Source organism: Pipistrellus kuhlii, unplaced genomic scaffold (genome assembly GCF_014108245.1).
Source record: "Pipistrellus kuhlii isolate mPipKuh1 unplaced genomic scaffold, mPipKuh1.p scaffold_m20_p_2, whole genome shotgun sequence".
NCBI lineage: Eukaryota > Metazoa > Chordata > Mammalia > Chiroptera > Vespertilionidae > Pipistrellus > Pipistrellus kuhlii.
Genome location: NW_023425515.1, coordinates 135,321,978 through 135,342,899, shown reverse-complemented (window position 1 = coordinate 135,342,899; position 20,922 = coordinate 135,321,978). Strand labels below are relative to the sequence as shown.

General features: G+C 35.7%; 1 protein-coding gene across 2 annotated transcripts in view; it reads right to left on the bottom strand.

The window, feature by feature from the left end:
* Positions 1-20,922, bottom strand: part of COL24A1 (collagen type XXIV alpha 1 chain) — a 293,517-nt gene that overhangs the window by 185,531 nt on the left and 87,064 nt on the right. For both annotated transcript variants that reach the window (XM_036446684.2, XM_045584381.1), the window contains exons 13-18: positions 14,964-15,017; positions 12,546-12,590; positions 6,249-6,302; positions 6,127-6,171; positions 5,831-5,884; positions 4,346-4,399 (exon numbers count right to left, since the gene is read on the bottom strand). In XM_036446684.2, coding sequence (XP_036302577.1) covers positions 4,346-4,399; positions 5,831-5,884; positions 6,127-6,171; positions 6,249-6,302; positions 12,546-12,590; positions 14,964-15,017 — 306 coding nt within the window. The remainder of the gene's footprint in view (positions 1-4,345; positions 4,400-5,830; positions 5,885-6,126; positions 6,172-6,248; positions 6,303-12,545; positions 12,591-14,963; positions 15,018-20,922) is intronic.

Genomic DNA, 20,922 nt, shown 5'->3' with positions numbered 1-20,922 from the left:
CCAGAACCACCTGGATTTAAATGTCTGTTGCTAAATTTCTCCAAGTCTCCATTTTCTCATCAATAAAACAGGAATAATAATAATAATAATAATAATAATAACAACATTACTAACATTCTTACACAGTCACTGTGAGGTTTAAACGGGGTAATATAGTAAAGCGCTAAGCACAGTGCCTGGCACATAGAAAGCACTCGTTAAATGTGAACCACTTTTATGACTATTAAGTGTTCCCTTCACATCCTCCCCCCTTTCCTGGATGAAGCACAGAATTTCTAGATTATTTTGATCCTTTAAGTAAAAATTTGAGGATTTGGTTTCACTAACTCTGAAGTCATTTCCCGACATTCAGATATACAATGTGAAATGAGGGCTAGAGAGAAAGGTCAGAGGAAAGAGAAAAGTGGATAAAGCCTGAAACCAGAGAGGGGTAGCAATGCTCTCAAGAGACAAAACCACAGAATGGGAAAGGCCAGCAGACTGATATCTTTGTTTAAACAAGAAAAAACTATAGAATTCATTATATTTGTTATATTAAATTTGTACATGAATTTATATTGGACTTAACTAGGCCCCAGATTATATACAATTGCAATATGGGTTCATCCACTGCCCCAGAAGCAAAGCAGTGTTTCATCGGTACTACATCCACTCATCTAGTGCTGCAGTATCTGGATATCAAACAGTACACAATACAACCACTGCGATGGAATATAGATAAACATGTGGGGAAATATAGATAAAATAGTGGGCAAAGTTCAGTTAAGTCCTCCTAAATAAATAAACTCACAATCCATCATCATCAGTACCTAGGAGTCTTAGATTCTTGAAATGACAATACCTTTCTTAGAGATGGAGCTGAGTTCTCACTGGGGCCCTCTAGTGGCCACATCCAAACAAGACGCTAAATATATTACAAGCTTTTGAGGAAAAAAAATAGCATTCTACCCTAGGGTTTTGTTTTCAGAAAAGTTGACTGACAACCGGATATTTTAAAACATAAATACTGAAATAATTGTATTTGTTATTCAAATACATTTTTTTCATTTTAAAATACCTGAACTACAAGTTTCATTGAATGTCGATTCTCATTTATAAAAACTGAATTTTCAAGTCCCTTTTAGAGAATTCAGTAATGATTAGGTAAACCTCTATAAATGACAACTTCTAGTTAAAAAATAAAAAGGGTATAATATATACTATAACATAATTGTTTTATCTGTTTCAAAGAAAGAACATTTCTTAACACCTTCTAAGTGGTAGTTTTCTCTAGTTTTTAAGCATTTGCAGAGCAAATGCAGAATGCAAAAAACCTTCCAAAACAGGACTTTTTTTTAATCTTGAAAATATTCTTTTATGTTACAATTTAGATCCATTTGAAAACAATATTAGTGACAGCAAAATCTTAGATAACATAAAATCAAAAGCAACAAATATAAAAGGCATTCTTTTTATAATAGTAAAACATGATTGAGGGTAAGCACTAACTTGTATAGTTTGTTACTAATACGATAGCTGATTCTGGGAATGCAATTTTTCATTAAACAGGTGCTTTTCCTTCCATAACTAGAGAAAGTTTCCAGGTCAAACCCCTATAATTTTTTATATTAATAAGATACAAACAAGTGTTGAAGTATGAGTCTAAAGACAATGTTATTTTACAAATATTAAATCATAAGTCTCTACCCTATCTTCTTTTAAAAAATATATTTTATTGATTTTTTACAGAGAGGAAGAGAGAGGGAAAGAGAGTTAGAAACATGAGAATCATCGATTAGTTGCCTCCTGCACACCCCCCTGCTGGGATGTGCCTGTAACTAAGGTATATATCCCTTGACCGGAATCGAACCTGGGACCCTTCAGTCCGCAGGCCGACGCTCTATCCACTGAGCCAAACTGGTGTCGACTCTACCCTATCTTCAATCTGAAATATATATTTTTCAAAGATTTGCTAAAACAAAAGATGGTCCATTAGCTGGAACCGGTTTGGCTCAGTGGATAGAGGGTCGGTCTGCGGACTGAAAGGTCCCAGGTTCGATTCCAGTCAAGGGCATGTACCCTGGTTGTGCGCATATCCCCAGTAGGGGGTGTGCAAGAGGCAGCTGATGGATGATACTCTCTCATCGATGTTTCCAACTCTCTATCCCTCTCTCTTCCTCTCTGTAAAAAATCAATATATTTTTTTAAAAAGATGGTCCATTATCACCTACCGAAGTAATCCCTGCTGACATTAAAAAAGTTTTTTTTATTAGAATAGTACAGAAAAGTACAAGATGAGCAACCAGAGCCTCACCATCTCATGCCCCCTGTTATCACTGCCCTAAAAGTATCACGTTAGAGTTTCTAGTGACTTATTCCAGGGGGGAAAAATTAAGGGTTTTAAGACAATGTGTTAAAGGTGAAATAGGCTCTTTGCCTTTTCTTTAGCTAGGCCTAGAGAAATATTAATAAGCACTATTGCTAAGATTGGAAAATATCAAAGAGTCAGAGACTTAAGGAACCTTAACTATGAAATAGTCTGACTCTCATTTTAGACGAGAAACTGGATTCCACAGTGGTTAAATGCCAAGGTCAGAAAGGTCAGTATAAGGTCTGGGACTAAAATCTAAGTCTGCTTCTCAGATCAGTGATTCCCCCATCCCCATAAACATGTTATCAATATAAACTGAATCAAAGAGTAAGAAAACATTAAAAAGTTTATATATATATATATATATATATATATATATATATATGTATGTGTGTGTGTGTGTGTGTGTGTGTGTGTGTGTGTATATATATATATATATATATATATATATGCAAGATACTTAACTCATTTTCCCACGTACCTAATTGTAAAGCATAAGAAAACTATATTGGTATCACCGATTATTTAGTATTTGCCTTAGGAAATGTGCTATACCACTTCCTTTTACTATTATCAAAAGTTAGAAAACCCTCACATTATACAAAATGAAAAGTCATTTTGCCAGATTACATGACTTAGACTTACCCTTGAAAAATGGAAGCTACCTATTATTATTATTATTATTATTATTATTATTATTAGCTTTATGACCTGTTCTCATGCTCATGGCTCTTATGTACTTGGAGTTTGAGATTGGACTCTGGGGCACAAGCTGGGTACGTGGCTGACCGGGTTTACGCTGAGACCAGGGTGATGAGCTAGTAAAAGTAAAGCTCATCACTAACATGTCATTTGACAATTAGATGCCAAATATTGTTCTTTAGATTGAATAATACCTGAGAGGTATATATGAAATGCTGCCACTGATATAAGTCATAAAGAATGTGGCATATAAAGCTCTGTAACTTAATGCTGCTTCTTTTGTTGCAAAAATAATCCTGTGAGGGAGAGTGGAGTTAGAGGGAACATGATGAATTAGTTAGGAAAACAACACTCTTTTTGGCATGTATTACAATGTTGTATTAGTAAATTGTTATTTTACATCCATTTATTTCTATCTACAATCATCTTCACCTTCAAAGAGTGGTAATCAATATTAGAATACTAAATCTCAAAATGTCAAATCCTAAAGCAGTATGACAGCGGCTAGGAGCATGGGCTCTGACTTAAGTGATTGACTAGGCTTTCCACCTAACTGTGGGAGCTGTGGGAGCTGGAGCAAGCGATTTATCTCTCCGTGCCTAAAATAGGAATAATAATAGTACCAACTTCACATAATTGTTGTAAGGATTAAATTAGAGGTACAATTCTTAGACTAGTGCGTGGTACTTTGTAAACACCCAGTAAATGTTAACTATGATAATTTTTGTGATTTTAACATGCAGGGATTTTAACTCAGGTTTTAATCATTTCATTTAAATAATTGTAATTTTAGTTTTATTCTTTATTGGGTTTCATGTTAACTACAATATAAAGTATTCTTTTTTTATCAACTAATTGATACAGAAGGGTGGGGAGGAAAAAACAAGGAATTAGAATATTTGGACTCAAAAGAGAGTATGGCATGTTATCTTTTGTTCAGAATATTTCTTAATGAAACATATTTTGAAAAAATTAAAATATTATTTAAGGTACTTTATACTTTCTGGCTTAAAAGTCCATTGTTTAATTTAATGGTAAATCAATCAAAATCTTTAGGGCTCACAGAATTTTGGTTCTGGCCTGAGGGGCTGGAGAAGGTGAGACCCAAAAGTCTACACATATGGATGGAAAACTTGAGGGATTAGCTATATATGCTAAAACTGAAGAGAGAAAATCCCAGCCTGGTAGGCTTATACATACTTTTTATATTCTGCTAACACCATCAAGTTTCAAATCTCATGCCATGGTGTTCATTCCCTCAATCAGAAAAAGCAAAGCAAAGTTCAAACCTACTGAAGGTCCCGGCTTCCCTCTCACGCCTGGTGGTCCTGGAAAACCAGTGGTACCCTGAAAGGAGGAATAGTAGTGGGGAGAGAAAAGCTATTATACTCAAAAGGCAGATGTGCCTCTCCTGTCGTGTGCCACAAAATGACGTTACAGTCAGCAACAGGTCACATATATTCACAGTGGTCCCATCCTATATAATAAAAGGCTAATATGCAAATTGATCATACAGTGAAACAACCAGTTGCTATGACACACACTGACCACCAAAGGGCAGACACTCAACACAGTTGCTGCTCCCTGGTAGTAGTGCTCTCCCACAGGGATAGTGCCGCTCAGCCAGAAGCCAGGCTCACTGCTGGCGATGGCAGAGGTCATGGTAGGAGCCTCTCCTGCCTCTGAGGCAGTGCTATGGGTGTCTGACTGCCGGCTTAGGCCTGCTCCCCTAAGCCAGCAGTCAGACATTCCCCAAGACTCCTGGACTGAGAGAGGGTTCAGGCTGGGCCGAGGGGACCCCCCCTTCAACCCCTTGAGTACATGAAATTCATATACTGGACCTCTAGTAAGATTATAATGAAGCTGAAAAATTCCTATCTCCAATGGTGTCATTGGCATCATAATATTGTAATACAATGCATTACTCACATTTGTGGTGATACTGATGTAAACACACTTACTGTGCGCCAGTCGGATAAAAGTATAATACATACAATTATGTACAAGTATATTACATTATACTCGATAATGATTATATTACTGGTTTAAGTATTTACTATACTAAACATTAAACCATTATTTTAAAGTAAACTCTTTCTACTTACAAAAAAATAGGTTTGCTATACAGCAGTATACATGTTACACCAGCAGCTGCATGGATCTTGTTTACTGAATCTCTTGATTGCATTATTTTCTCTTCTGCTTGATTTAATCTCATGTTGTTTAATAAATTTAGTGTAGTCTAAGTGCACAATGTTTATAAAGTGCCCTGTAGTTTACAGTAATGTCCAAATCTTCACAGACACTCAGAATTCACTCACTGCCTCGCCAGAGCAACTTCCAGTTCTGCAAGCTCCATCCATGGTAAGCACAGGTGTGCTCCATTTTTTACACCGTATTTTTACTGTACCTTTTCTGTGTTAGGTATGTTTAGATACACCAATACTGGCCTCTGTGTTACACCGGCCTAGAGTTTTTAGAGAGTAACATGCTGTACAGGTTTGGAGCCTAGAAGTGCTAGGCTATCCTACCTCGGTTTGAAATCACCAAACAGGCATTTCTGTATCCCTGTCATAAAGCAGCACATAATTGTGTTTATAAACTACTAAAAAGAATTCATGCAAATATTCTAAAAGTGAGCAAACGGTTGCAAACAAGACATGTAAAAACAGATCGATGCCATATCCTAACAAAAAACACCTGGTTCAAATAATGAACACTCTTTTTAAAGAGCTGTCCTTTCTCACTGGCTTAAAACTAATGGGAAGAACCACTTACCTTGTCTCCAGGATACCCCAGCTCTCCGGGCTCCCCTGCCACGCCTTGTTCCCCCTGGAGAGCACATTTCACAGAGACAAGGTTTGCAAACATGGAATATTATAAGAAAGCAAATATTAATTACAAAAAATAATTTCTCAATGTTCCTACTCCTGAGAAAAATTATATAATTGATAGTACAGATGTGAGCCCATTTATGAAAATGAAATAGTTTATAAGTTGTGTCGGCTCAAAAGAAAAAAAAAAAGGTATGCGCTAAGAAATTATCTCTATGATAATGTAAATATTTAAATCACCTTATCACCTTTGATTCCAGGAACGCCCTTATTCCCTGAAAGACCCTAAAAAATGAAAGCGATATTTTGTGACATCATAGAGACATGAAAGGTGAATATCCATTAGGCAAATAGAACCATACCTTTGGGCCAGGAATTCCAGAAGGTCCAATTGGCCCCACTAGGCCAGCACTGCCCTGAAAAGCAATAACAAAGAAAGATATCATTACATAGCCACTAAGATAAGAAAGTGAACATGGTAAAATCAATTAATTGATTAAGCGAGAACAGTTTATCTCACTAAGCACATGTGCACTCTTCTTCAACAACCTCTTGCTCTCTCCATATTTAAAAGTTATATCTATCTTCCAAACTTTAGTAAAGTCCATCCTATTTCCTGAAGCCTTCTCAGAGTGGTCTAATTCACAAGGATCCTTCTCTTCCTTGAGTTCCTTGAGTTCCTATACTTAATGTCCATGACATTCAGCTTGAAATATTTTTTCCAACCAGATAACATCTTTATTCTTCTGGGCTTAGCTCATTCATTTACCATTTTTTAACATTTGTGAGAATAATATGAATAAGATATAGTCACCAATGCCAAGGTTCTTAGTTTAATGTTCCAATGCAAGATTCCTTAAAAACATAACAACCACTATTATCTCTTGCAAGCAAGAGAGTTAGAAAAACTTCTTCAACATGGTATCTTAGAAGACAAAGGACAATAGCAACAATAAGGGTATTTGAAAATAAGAGTTGATAAAATGATGGACATCTGTTGACAGTTTGGGGATCAGATATAATTTTTGTGTCACTGTGCCTTCATTTTTGCCACCTCTCTGTGCCTGCTACCGTATCATCATCTATCCTGAAAGATGAAGTTGGTTTAACCTCTCTTTTATGATTTCAAAATGTTAACAAATTTTTAAAGGTGCATTTGTGACAATCCTGAAAATGTTGCCCCTTTTATTTTTTATTATTATTTTAAAAAACATATTTTATTGATTTTTTACAGAAAGAAAGGGAGAGAGATAGAGAGTTTGAAATATCGATGAGAGAGAAACATTGATCAGCTGCCTCCTGCACACCCCCTACTGGGGATGTGCCCACAACCAAGGTACATGCCCTTGACCGGAATTGAAACTGAGACCCTTCAGTGTGCAGGCCAATATTCTATCCACTGAGCCAAACAGGTTTTGGCAGAATATTGCCCCTTTTAGTTATAATCCACATTTCTTAGGATAGCATCCTGGACCCTTACTATAATATTCTGTCTCAGCTTCTCCCTCTCCACTGCCCCACCCTGGCCTCTCATTTGTCCCTGTTTGGTTTCCTCCTATTTTGTTCTTTTCTCTCTGCCTTTTGCTATGTTTTAATCCCCCCCCCCCCCAACTCCTTTTGCTTATTGCCCCACTGTCTTTGCTTTTGCTTCACTCTTTCTGTTTGTCTCTCATGGTGTTTTTCTTTTTCTTTTCTTTTTTTTGTTTTGTTCCTTATTATGGTTCTTAGCTCTTCTTCTCTCATGAGTGCCTGTGGCTATTGCCTGTGAACCTGCATTTCACGAGGCTTCTATCAGCCCTTTAGGTGTCACCTCCTACCATCTGTCCCTGCTTCCCATTTACTTCCCCCTCCTCCAAATCCCACATTCTAGCCACAATGGACTCTTTCCCTTTCTCTGAAATGCTCTCACTTATCACATGTTCCAACCCTTTGAACATATGGTTACTCCAACTGGAATACCCTTCTTCTACACCACTGAGTATATTGCACTGCACTTTTTCTCTTGTCTTCCTAATCTGTGCACTTTGGGAGAGAAGAAGTGTGTTTTACTCACTTTTTTTATCTCCAAGATTCAATATAATAGTTTTAAAATAAAGCATAGACTGATAACTAGAGGAAGTAATCAACTTTAAAAATAAAATTAAAAACAGTGATTTCTAGAACTCTATCTCCCAACATAATAGAGCATTTCTAATAGTCTACATTTATGCAATGCAAATTTCAGAATAGAAAATATGACATCTTTACTTTTGAGGGAGTCCTAAAATCTACAAAATATATCTAAGATAAATTATTTCCAACATCTTTAATCCTGAAATGTATAGAAATGTGAGAGGTAAAGAGTAATACTTTACAATTTAATAAATAGATACACAATATTAACACACCATTGACAAATTCCGTCAATAGGAAAAAGTGTTCTTATAAGTACAGAGGCTAGTTTATTCAAAGTTCACAGATTTAAAACTTATGATAGTATTAAAAATTCAATAAACATCTCTGTTTAGATTTGTGTAAGTATGGAAAGAAATATCTTATCAACAAATAACTTTATTGTCCTATTGTTTTTTTCTAAGACAATATAATATTCTTAACTTTTATTCCTTTGAATAGTCTGGCATCTTCATATAAATATAACGTTGTATGCATACTATCCTATTTAATTTTTTAATGAGCCTAAAAATCACAAAATAATAGTAAGTTTTGGAAAATATAAAAAACATAATCATTATAATGGTCTTAGTAAAATAGAAAATTAAAAAGTAAAGTGGTATAGGTATAGAAATTTCTAAGAAACAAAATATTCTGTGGCACGTCACAAGTTCTGTAGAAAATCCTACTCCTTAGAAATGATAGTCTTCTGAATGATATCCATGGTAAGTTAAGAGCAGTTTTCAGTCCCACAAAGATAAACTAAGGTCCTTCAGCACTCCCTCCCTACCACCCTTCTCTACCATGAGAAGATGAAGTAGACAGACTAAATAATTCCATGCATGGGAGCTTAGCTAAGAGTGTCTGGGGTATAGCAATAGAGCCTCCATACAGCGATAAATAAATAGGAAAATTTTCAGTCAAACTAAGTAAAAGAATAGAGAGACCCACGGATAGGTTCTTTATATAAAAACAGCAGCCACTGGCCAATTAGAGTTCATATGAGTGAGCACATTGCAGGGAAGACTATAAGTTCCACATAGGGCTTTTCCACCATATCCACCAACACTCACAGAAGATAATCACTACAATTAACTAAGAAAGTAAACGACAATAACAACCAACTACATGGAAAAAATAATTTAGAAAAATCAGTATCATCGCTTGTCAGAAACTATACTTGCCGGGAGGGAACACCTGAGACATAAAGCAGAGGCTACTGTTCTGGGCAAGCAATAAACTATTTACTATGAAATACAAAAGTTCTGTAATTTTTCCTTTCAAATGTCACTTCCCTCCATTCTGCTCACATCCCTCCATACTTCCTGGCCTACAATCCTGTTACTCCACTTTCCATCTCCCAAACATTCCATTCCTCCCCACTCTGTGCATTTGAACAGTGTTCTTCTTTCCAAAAGCCCTTTTCTACTCGGCCCGACTCATGCACAATCTTATATAGTTCTGAGAGAGAGAAAAATTAAGACACAGTTTAAATAGTTGTCTCCTTTGTGAAAGCAACTTTGAATCTCTGAGTTAACACAGACTGCTCCTTTCTCAGTGGCTTTATTTCAGTCCATAATAGCAGCAATCACATTGTATGATATTGCTCATTTTCATTTCTATGCCATTAGATTGTAATTGTTGCCAAAAGCAGGAATATTAATTTCTTCAAGTTTAGGCCTAGCATCTATTCAGCATTTGGTACATAGTATAGGTGCTCATATTGTTTTGATTTTAAAATGCAATAAACATAAAAATGATGTAGTAATACCTCTCTATGTAGTCTATAAATATGTATGAGAAAGTATTTTGCAAAGTGCATAACACCATCGATAGCAATGTAGAAGAGATGAGGATTATAAAGGTGATAGAGGCCCCATGCACAAAATTTATGCAAGGAGCTTGGCCCTCACAGCCCCGCCTGCATCGGCTGACCCTCACAGTCCTGGCTTCGTCCGGAAGGTTGTCCAGGCGATTGTTCTGCTGTTCAGTCTAATTAGCATATTAGCTCTTTATTATATAGGATTGTTAATGTCATCAGCAATTTTAATTTCTGTAGAAGCTCTCCAATTTACCAAAGGGTGAGTGGAGAAAGAGAAAGAACAAAAAATTACTGAGCACGATTATGTGTCAAACACTGTGCTCCGTCCTGGACCTGAAAAATGAATGAGTTAGCCATTAGGAAGAAAAGTAGAGGTAGACGGTTGCAGGTAGACAAATCCATGTAAAGGCCATCTAGTGGACAGGCTGCATGACAATTGGGAATGAATAGCTTTATTAGTGCACAGACTGTTCTCAAGATGCAGACAAGACACAAAGTCTAGACATCTTCGGCCACACTAAGGATTTTGGTCTTAATCTTAAGAGTACAAACAGCATTTTTTGAGCTAACCAACATAACGCTAACAGGCTAAATAAAGGCATGACCAATATTTGGAGTCCAATTCCCTTCCACTGCTCCTTTTCTCTCCTATTGATAAGGCCACTGACTAACACCTACAGGTTTAACCTGATTCTAAGTTCTGAGAAAAGAAAGAAAAGAAAAGAAAAGAAAAGAAAAGAAAAGAAAAGAAAAGAAAAGAAAAGAAAAGAAAAGAAAAGAAAAGAAAAGGAAAGGACAGAAAAGGACAGAAAAGAAAAGAAAAGAAAAGAAAAGAAAAGAAAAGAAAAGAAAAGAAAAGAAAAAAGAAAAAGGTCCTTTGGGCTCCACCTTGACATAGAACTTCTCATGAAGCCTAATAAAATCTCATGTGATAGGTAGTATACATTTTAAGGTAGTGAAAGTTTTAAGAAGTTGGTGCAGTACCATGGGCAAATTTTGAACTCTAGATGTAGATCACATAGCTTCAAATTCAGGCTCAACACTTATAAGCTAAGTGGTCTTAGGTTGTTCTAAGAATTAAATGATATAACACATCGTTCATGGGATCACAAGTAGAAAATATTAAATAAAAGTGAGCTGTAACTGCTATTGTTATTATTCATATTATATTAGAATCATAAAAGAGAACAGTTTAAATGTCTTAGACTTTCTCAGGTTCTTTGACTCTCAGTTCTATACTCTCACTATCCAAAATGGCAAGTTCAAAATTGTTATGTTGATTGTTACCATAGTTTCAATAACTGAACTCCTGATATTCCTTTGCCAAGTTGTTACCTTCTGCCTTGGAATAGTGAAGATGGGGGGGGGGGGGGAACCATTAAATTGGAGTCATAAGACCAGTGTTAAAGTTAAGCTAAAAATATTATAGATATACGTAATTTATGGCATAGAACTCCAGAGTCTTAATTATCTACTTCATGTGTTAGAGTAAGTCCTAAATTGATTTTTAAGAAAAATCTTATCTCTACCCATGGTCATGGCCTATGTTTATATGGATATAAACAATTACTTTTAAGATTCTATTTTCATTAGGCTCCTTGTTTTCATAAAGTATGTCAGTTTTGCTTTTAGCTCAATTGAATGTTAATATATATATATATGTAATATCTGCAATTCATATCTCTGTCATTAACCATTAGCTTGGCTGTGAGAAATATATTTATGAAGATATTTATAAATAGTTGTCTATTAATTCTAATGAATAATCTAAAATTACTAGAAAGCTACATATCTGCATTACATTGCTTTGGCCTCCACAGATCAGCTTATACTAAACTGTGCTTTGCATACATCAGAAACCTCCATGAAAATCAGAGTTAAAGTCACTATATAAAGTATGATTAAGTGGACAAACAATATAACACTTACACTCTGTGGCCAAATTATTATGATCTCTGAATGAATAATAATCAGGCCACTCAGTGTATATCCTATATAATAAAAGCCTAATATGCAAATTGTCCCCTCGACCATGAGTTTGACCAGCAGGCAGGCTGGCCAACCGCCCATGTCCTCTCCCCCTGGCCAGGCTGGCTGGACCCCACTCATGCACAAATTCATGCACTGGGCCTCTAATATATATATATATATATATATATATATATATATATATATATATATAGCCAGATAATTATGCGTTCAAAAATCTAATAATCTGGCCACTCAGTGTATATTTTTAGTATAATAAATACATTTGATATTAAAATGTTTAATGGCATTGGTGAAGTCCAGCTCCTACCTTTTGTTCAGGATAGTTTTCCTAAGCATTTATTTAATTTTATTCCATAAATAAAGCCTACAGTTACCATATCTTTTTGCTCATAACTATATGCATCTATCCAGAGAAGATGATCAGAAAGACTATGTCAAAAGAAAGAAATGGCTGTTCTATGTCTTATGCTTTAAAGAGACAGGTTCTAGATTAAATAACATTTAATGACAGGCATAACTACATATGTACAAATATATCTGTAGAAATTTATTTCAGCTTATCATAAAGTATAATTAATATTTCTATTCATACTATTGGTCTAATTTACATTAGAAAATTACACATTAACAAGGTAGGTAACAAACATAAATACACAGAAAATATTTTATGAGAAGGATGATATTTGATACTCACTCTAAGCCCAGGGAATCCAGGAGGACCAATGCTACCTACAAGTCCCTAAGTAAAAGAAATGTGCATAATTGGTTAGATAAGATTCCAAAATACTAAGCATATTTTCTAAAGATGAAGAAAAAAATTTATTGGAAAAAAGTGATATCAATTTTTAACTTCTGCAGCTAACTTTGAAAACTTCCCTACTCTTATGCATCCTCCTAAGAAATACAAATTTCTGATAGCAGTTTATTTTCTTCAAAAGTGCTCTGGCTCCATGCCTTTGGCTGCTAGAACTACCAACAGCCTAGGATATAGATTTCTCTTTGTCTCCCATATATCTAATAAAGGAAATAAATCCCATTAGTAATCAACATTATAGATATAACTAATCTATATGTTGGTCAATTTATAGGTTAGAAGAACCTTTTCAGATGATTTAAAATACTATCAACTCAGGGTGGGGGGCACAATGAGGGGATAAGGACACATATGTAATATCTTAATCAATAAGAAAAAAATAAATTAATTTAATTTAAAAAGAAAAAAACTATCAACTCTTTTGAAGTACATTATTTAAATTTTCTAGATATGAGTTTTCTCATTATATAATAGGAATATTTGTTCTCATTGGTATAAAGATCACAATTAAAATTATCATATATACAAAAGATTCTGAAATTTTTCATAAAGCATTATACAAATGCAAGAAATTACCAACATTGTTAAATTATTCAAATGAGATTTTAAATTCTCCACAGTAAGGTTTCCAGTTGATTAGTGATGGGTCTTTGTGATGGCCTTTTGAATAACATTTCAGTCTTTATGATAACTTTTGATCCACTTCATGGCAATGGTACATTATTTATATGGTACAAGGTTCAAGAAGAATACTTCATTTTTTTTGGATTTCAATTTTTTGTTTTTACCTACAAATTGATGTTGAACTTTATTATTTGGGGTTTTGGTTTTTAAATTATTTTTAAAATTTTTCTTTATTGTTGAAGGGTGGCTGGAAGGGCTCATTGGGGAAAATGGGTCATCAACGGAAAACTTTGACTAAATTCAGGTTGTTTTTAAACAACAGTACAGTATAAACTATAGAGAATTATAAACTAATAAACTGAGACTATCCAGTTTATTCTTGCATTTTAAAGATCTTTAAAGGCTCAACTGTTCCTCAAGAAGCATTATATTTTAAACAAAGAACAGATTTCAAAAAGCAAAGTTTTAAATATTGTAGGAGTCCAACCCTAACAAACTTTATGTACATTTTACTAACAAAAATATTAAACAAGATTTATACTAGTGTACTTGCACACTAGTTATGCAAATACAGTTGTGTGCCTCATAGTGGCGTTCCAGTAACATCGAACCGTACACACCATCAGTGGTACACTACATAGCCTCAGTGTGTAGTACACGTACCATTTAGATTTGTGTACGTGCCATCTATGATGTTCACACAATGACAAAACCACCTAACAATGCATATATCAAAACTCATCCCTGTCATTAAGTGGTACATGATTGAACATAAATGGCATTAAAAAAATAAATAAATAACGTTTACTTTATTAGCTTGAAATGGGAAGCTCTCCAGAATCATGGACAAAAGGAAGATAGTAAACATTGTACTTATGACACCATTATAACAAATAAAACTTTTAACTAAATTCACTAAATAAGCTAATATAGCTATACTTTATAAAAATAAATAAAAAATATTTTCAAATACTTCATTTCAAGCATAAATGTTAGTAATTTATCTGTGTCTAAATATAGAAACTATACCTCATTTAGGCTTTAATGATTTTATGGTTGATTCTAATTTCACCTTAAACTTTTATGGAAAAAAAATGTCTGTATGGCATAAATTAGGAGATAGTTATTTGATACTTTTTGAGGGTAAAAAGTGAAAGTATTTCTACCTAGTGTCAAAAAAGTAGTAATTGATCATCATTCTTTGATAACACATTTTAGAATGGTGATTTCCTAATCTTGGTTTCAGAGAAGAATTCTCTATAAAATACTCAAAAGGTTAATTAATGACACATTTGAGTAGAAAAGAGCAATCACGAAAAGCACAAATTTTACTCGTAGCTTGTTTGTAGCTTCATGTACTGGCAAGACTCCTTTATCCCATACAATCACAAGTTAATATTGTGATTGTATATTTCAAATATTTTACTTGAGCAATAACATTTAATGTGGTCAAAATAATTTCAACAATCATCTCTCAAGATACAGTTTATTCATTAAAAGTTTTTTCTTATTTCCCCATGTTGTAAAATTACAAATTGGAATGTGCACAGTGGTATCGAAACCGTCTGACCAACAGTGCTTATTCAAGAATGTGGTGCTGAGGAGGGAAAGCACAGCTGCTGTGCAGTCTGAGTGCTGTTAGGTTGCAAAGTTAGGCCATCACGATTTACTCACAGGACTACCATCAGGACCAGCGGGGCCTCTCTCTCCGAAGTCACCTGGAAAACCCTGGCCCAGGGAAAGAGAAAGGAATGTCGTTAAACCCCACATAGATAAAGAATTCAATTTAGCTTTCTGATAAGGAATTTACTTACAGATATTTAGTTTCTAATCCTTATGGAAGTGCAACAAAAATGTGTATTTGTTTTGCCTAACACTTCATTGGTTTGGTTAAGTACAATATTCCCATATTCTACAAAAATTATTTCACATGCCCCATAACCATATACAAAAACTATGTTGGAGAAAGTAGAAATTTGTTCATTATTACATAAAGAATCATTGAATGAGAGGAAACATAACCAAGATTTCTAGCTGAAAAATCCACAAAGTCTGCTATTTCATGCTGTTCCTATACCCACACCACGGAGAACACAATGGCTAATATTACTGAGCATGTGCTGAGCACACTTGCCATGTGTTAAGGGCCTTATTCACATTATTGGATAGAGATGACTTCGTTTCATCTTCACAACAGGTTGAATAAATGAGTACTAATATTTTCACTTTGCAGCTGAGGAAGTCAAAGCACAGAGAGGTGAAGTCACCTGCAGCCTCTAGACTGAGAGCTGAGTGGAGTCGGTCTGACTGCAGAGCCTGCTCTCTTTCTGCTCTGCCTCACTGACTCCTTTAACTCCCAACACAAGATGCAATGCAACATGTAAAAAGCCAGTGCAGTGCAGTTTCACTGGGGAAAGGCATTATGCGCATAAATACCCGCAGAGACAAAATGTGGTGCCCCTGACAATTAAGCTTCCCAGATGCCTACTGAGAATCTACATTGTGAAATTATAAAGACTAAAACTCATTACAAATTCTACTATAATATAACTCAGTTACTCTTATTTTTTATACAACAGTTTTTCTCTAAGGATTTACCACTAGATTGAAAAGGCTACTTTACAAAATGATTTATAAGACTTATTATAAACACTTTAATAATTTTTATTTTTTAAAAATGTCTAAGACTAACAAAAAATAAACTAATTTTTAGATTCTTACAATTTTTTTAGGCAACCCAGTATTAATTATCATATGTTTAACAGACTAGCAAAAATCCCTAGGTCACTAGTAAAACATGAATGGGCTAAGTTTAAAAGATGGATTAACCCAGCTGGCGTGGCTCAGTGGTTGAGCATCAACCTTGAATCAGGAGGTCACGGTTTGAATCCAGGTTAGGACATATACCAGGGTTGTGGGCTTATTTCCCAGTGTAGGGCATTGCATAAGGCAGCCAATCAATGGTTCTCTCTCATCATTGATGTTTCTCTTTCTCCCTCTCTCTTCCTCTCTGAAATCAATAAAAAAAAATCAATAAAAAGATGGTTTAACAATGGAAAGTGTATGCTATTTCTAAGGCTTAGTTAACTAGAAATAGTTTCTCTTATTCTGTAACCAGAGGATAATGCAAAAACCATCTGTGCAGTAAAGCATATTGTAGCCATACTCTCTTCAAAGTCAGTTAAAGTCCAGGCAGGCATTTTGTTTTCACTGTCCTTGGAAATCAAATTCTGTTATCAACAAGTTCACAAATCTGCAACACATCATTCTATTCAGTAAGAGCTAACATGGGTATTTGAAAGTATTTATAATGCACAGGTAATGGAAAAAGTAGAGAAAAAATACTGCAATAAAATCTGAAACAAAAGAGATGATTGACTTTTTAGATAGATCATAGTAGGTTTTCCAGAAACCTCAGTGAAATAATAAAGAAGGAGGGACATATTGCATAATTTCATTAATGTGAAATGTCCAGAATAGGCAAATCCATAGGGATAGAAAGCAGATTACTGGTTTTCTAGGGCTGGAGGTGTGGTGGAGAATTGGGTACTGAGTGCTAATAGATCAGTGCAGGACTTCTTTCTGAGGTGATGGAAATGTTCTAAAATTAACGTGATGGCTGCATAACTCTCTGAATCTACTAATAACCACTGAACTGTATACTTTAAAAGGGTGAATTTTGTGATATATGGATTCTATCTCAGGAAATGTCTTCTTAAGAAATGAAGAAACAGCCAATCTAAACAAGTAGTCAGATTGCTAAAAACAGCTTTGGGGACTCAGGACTGCCTACTAGAGGATGTATCACTATCTGGGACTGATTAGCCCACATCCTCATCTAGAAAGAAGAGTTGTTCTCCAGTTTGTCTTCACACAAAACTCCGATTTCTCCCTCACCCCACCCCCAAACCCAGGAGAGAGAGAAGGGAAAGGGGAGAGAACTATGATTAGTTCTCCACTTACCATAAAATCTTTACTTTCTAGATTCGGCATAAAAACAATTACATATTAATTTCAACCTCTTGTTCTTCCGGTAGTTCAACAATCTCTATATATAAAAGCCTAAGAACCAAACGACTGAATGACCAATCGACTGGTCAACCAGTTGCTATGATGTGCAATGACCACCAATGAATAGACATTCAATGCAAGAGCTTCCCCCTGGTGGTAAGTGTGCTCCCACAGCCAACCTCCTGTGCCCAGCTAACCTTCTGAGGGCCCCCAGCTGGCCAGCCCTGCCTCTCCCGCAAGATTGGCACCAATCACCAGGCCGAGAGACCCCACCTGTGCATGAATTTGTGCATTGGGCCTCTGGTATAACAAATACATAGTTCAAATTGACTTTGCCCCTGAAACAATTTAGTTGAACTGAATAATATCTACTTTTCAAAGTTTTATGTATTATTTCTCCTCTCACTTTATTACCCATTAAGCATTTCATTTCATTTTTAATTTCCTATTTCAGAGATCATTTGTTTTATTATTTTTATCTTCCTTACATGTTGATCTTAAAGATTAGTTGTGAAATATGGAATAATGACAAAACATGTTGTCTTTGAATTTAGAACACAAAGGCAATTTATAAAATTTCTTTCTCCACTTGAAAGAATGTGTTACAAAATAAAACACCAAGTTTCCTCTCATATTTATCTACTGGAAAACTATAGCCATTAACTGAAATCAAACTTTGCTCTCCTAGAAATATCTTCACACTACCAAGATGTAATGGCCATTTTCGGGAGTATCTTCCATAGGAAAGTTCGAGTTTTTACCTTTTTGCCCAATTTGCCAATTTCACAAAGGTAGTATCTTCTAATGGACATGCCAAAGTTGCATTATTGCTTCTGTGCTATCCATAATACTATTTATATATTCTCATTGTTTGGATCAATTAGAAAATGTTATTTTATAAAGATAACTGGGGTCCTTAGGCCTGGCCTGTGAGGATTGGGCCAAACCAGCTCCAACATCCCCTGAGGGGTCCTGGATTACAAGAAGGTGGTTCTCGGGTGATGCACCCTGGAATCTGGCATCCTCCTCTCTGGTTCTGGGTACATCACCAGAGAACCACAGTTGCCAAGTCTCTGCAGCTCAGCAGCTCCTGCATGTATCGTCTTCCCCCTGGTGATCATTGCACGTCATAGTTACTGGTTTGATGGCAAGATGGTCACTTGGGCTTTTATATATAGATAGATGACATTTTTCAGGGATTTCATTTGATCTCTTCAAGTTGTGAATAATTCTCTCATTCATTTCCACTGTTTGATCAGTATAGTGGACAGACTTGAAGGTGACCTCTTAATGATTTCCACTCTCTGGTGTTCACACTTTTGTATGATACCCTTCCTTTGAGTGTGGGTGAGACTATGACTTGCTTCTCCTAACAAATTTAGCAGAATATAGCAAAGGTGATATAGGAAGTAACTGATGTGATTATGTTATAACATATCAGACTACGTCTTAGCAGCCTAGAGCTAGTGGCTTCCCTTGTGAGCCTGAAAAAATAAGTACCCACATGGCAGGGAACTAGGCACTGGGAACAGTTCAAAGGAACTGAAGTTGTCCTATAGCCAAGAACCAGCAAAAAGCCAGGACCCTCAGTTCTACAACTTTTCTATGACCTTCAGCAAATGACTTCTTCTCACAACCTGAATGGGCTTGGAAGTGAATTATTTCCCAGTCAAGACTCTTGAATGCAGCCAGTTGACACTTGGAGTGGAGGCTTATGACTCTGAGCAGAAAGACCAGTTAGGTAGTGGACTGCTGACCCATGAAATCTGGGAGATAATAAATGTATGTTGTTTTAAGCCACTGATGTTGTGGTATTTTTATGCAGGGATAGATAGAAAACTAATATAATCAGTGATTAAATCTTTAAATAGAGAAAGTCTAAAGTCCTACATGAAACTTTTACTATGAGATGATGCTTAATATAAGATTATTGACATTAGTTCTGGATTTGTAAAATTTAAGTGAATCACCTCTGAATATTTTTGCTGCTTTTTACTTTTTGTTTCAAATTATAATTAATGAATATCAATATTAGTTAAACTAAATTTTTTATATTTACTTTTAAAACTTTTAAATTTAATTTAATTAAACATATATATTTAAAACAAGAATTCTAGTATTTCTTATCTACTTAGTTGCCAATATAAAAAAATTTTGTCATGCTTCATGAATTTTGTGTCTATACCTATGAAATGCAACTTTTAAAAAAATATATATTTTATTGATTTTTTACAGAGAGGAAGAGAGAAGGATAGAGAGTTAGAAACATCGATCGGCTGCCTTTTGCACACCCCATACTGGGGATGTGCCCGCAACCAAGGCACATGCCCTTGACTGGAATTGAACCTGAGACCTTTCAGTCCACAGGCCAACGCTCTATCCACTGAGCCAAAACTGTTTCAGCTGAAATGAAACTTTAAGGGTAATATGAGTTGTTAAAAAATGCACAATGTTCTCAGTCTCTGAGTGCAGTTGTTGCAAATATTGCACTAATTCTATTACCTTTGAAACTGTACGTGAGACACAAAGAGAAGAACAAAAGTAGAACCTTTGCATTACCAGGAAATATTGCTTCATTATATAAGAGACTATTGCAATGAAAGGAGAATTAGATAACTTAATTTATCTGTTACTGCCTGCTCCAATCCATACCACTATCTTAGAGTTTCTGTCTCTACTGATGGCAATAGTACCATCTACAGACCTCCGTGGCATTCAGAATTGAGGTTATAAGCTAGAGATATGGAGAACAATTTCTCTGAGACCTGAATATTATTAATCTATAGTGGCCAGCCTCAAATATGAATCCCTCCATGATTCTCACTTCCTGATATATATGTCCTTGTGTAGTACCCTCCCATTTGAATGATGGCTAGTCTATGTGACCAACTTAATACAGAAGTGATAGTGTGTAGCTTCTAAGGCTAGTTCACCCTGCCCTCATAGACCACATACTCTGGTCATGAAGACACTGAAGTTGGCATGTGGAGAGTTCCCCAAGAGGAGGCAGTGATGTCTCCCACCAACTAGTACCAAAATGGCCAGCCAGTAAGTGAGCATCTTCAGAGTGGATCCCCCCAGGGGTCCTCAAACTTTTTAAAGTGGGGGCCAGATCACGGTTCCTCAGAGAGCTGGAGGGCCAGACTATATGAACTACTAATTCCTACTGTAATACCTCGGCTGCGCTCACTGCCCAAAAAACCTGGTGGGCCGGATCAGACTCCTCTGCGGGCCGCATGTGGCCCGCGGGCCATAGTTTGAAGACCCCTGAGCCCAGTCAAGCCTTCAGATGACTATGGTCCTGCCCAAAATCTCAGCTATAGCCTCATGGGAATCCTTAAACTAGACCCACCCTAAAAGCCACTCCCAAATTCTTGACTCACAGAAAATCTGAGAAATGATATATATTTATTGCTGTTTTAAATCACTTACAAGTATTCTATTACACAGAAATAGATAACAAACACATAGTAACACAAGTAGATGTCTAGGGTTACTTTGCCAATGATAAGTGCCGGATCCTAGAGAACAAGGGTACTCGTACTAGTAAATGGGCCTTCAAAAGTGCAGATCCCAGATCAAATTTCTCTCTTTGTCTGGCTCTAACAATGGTACTATTACC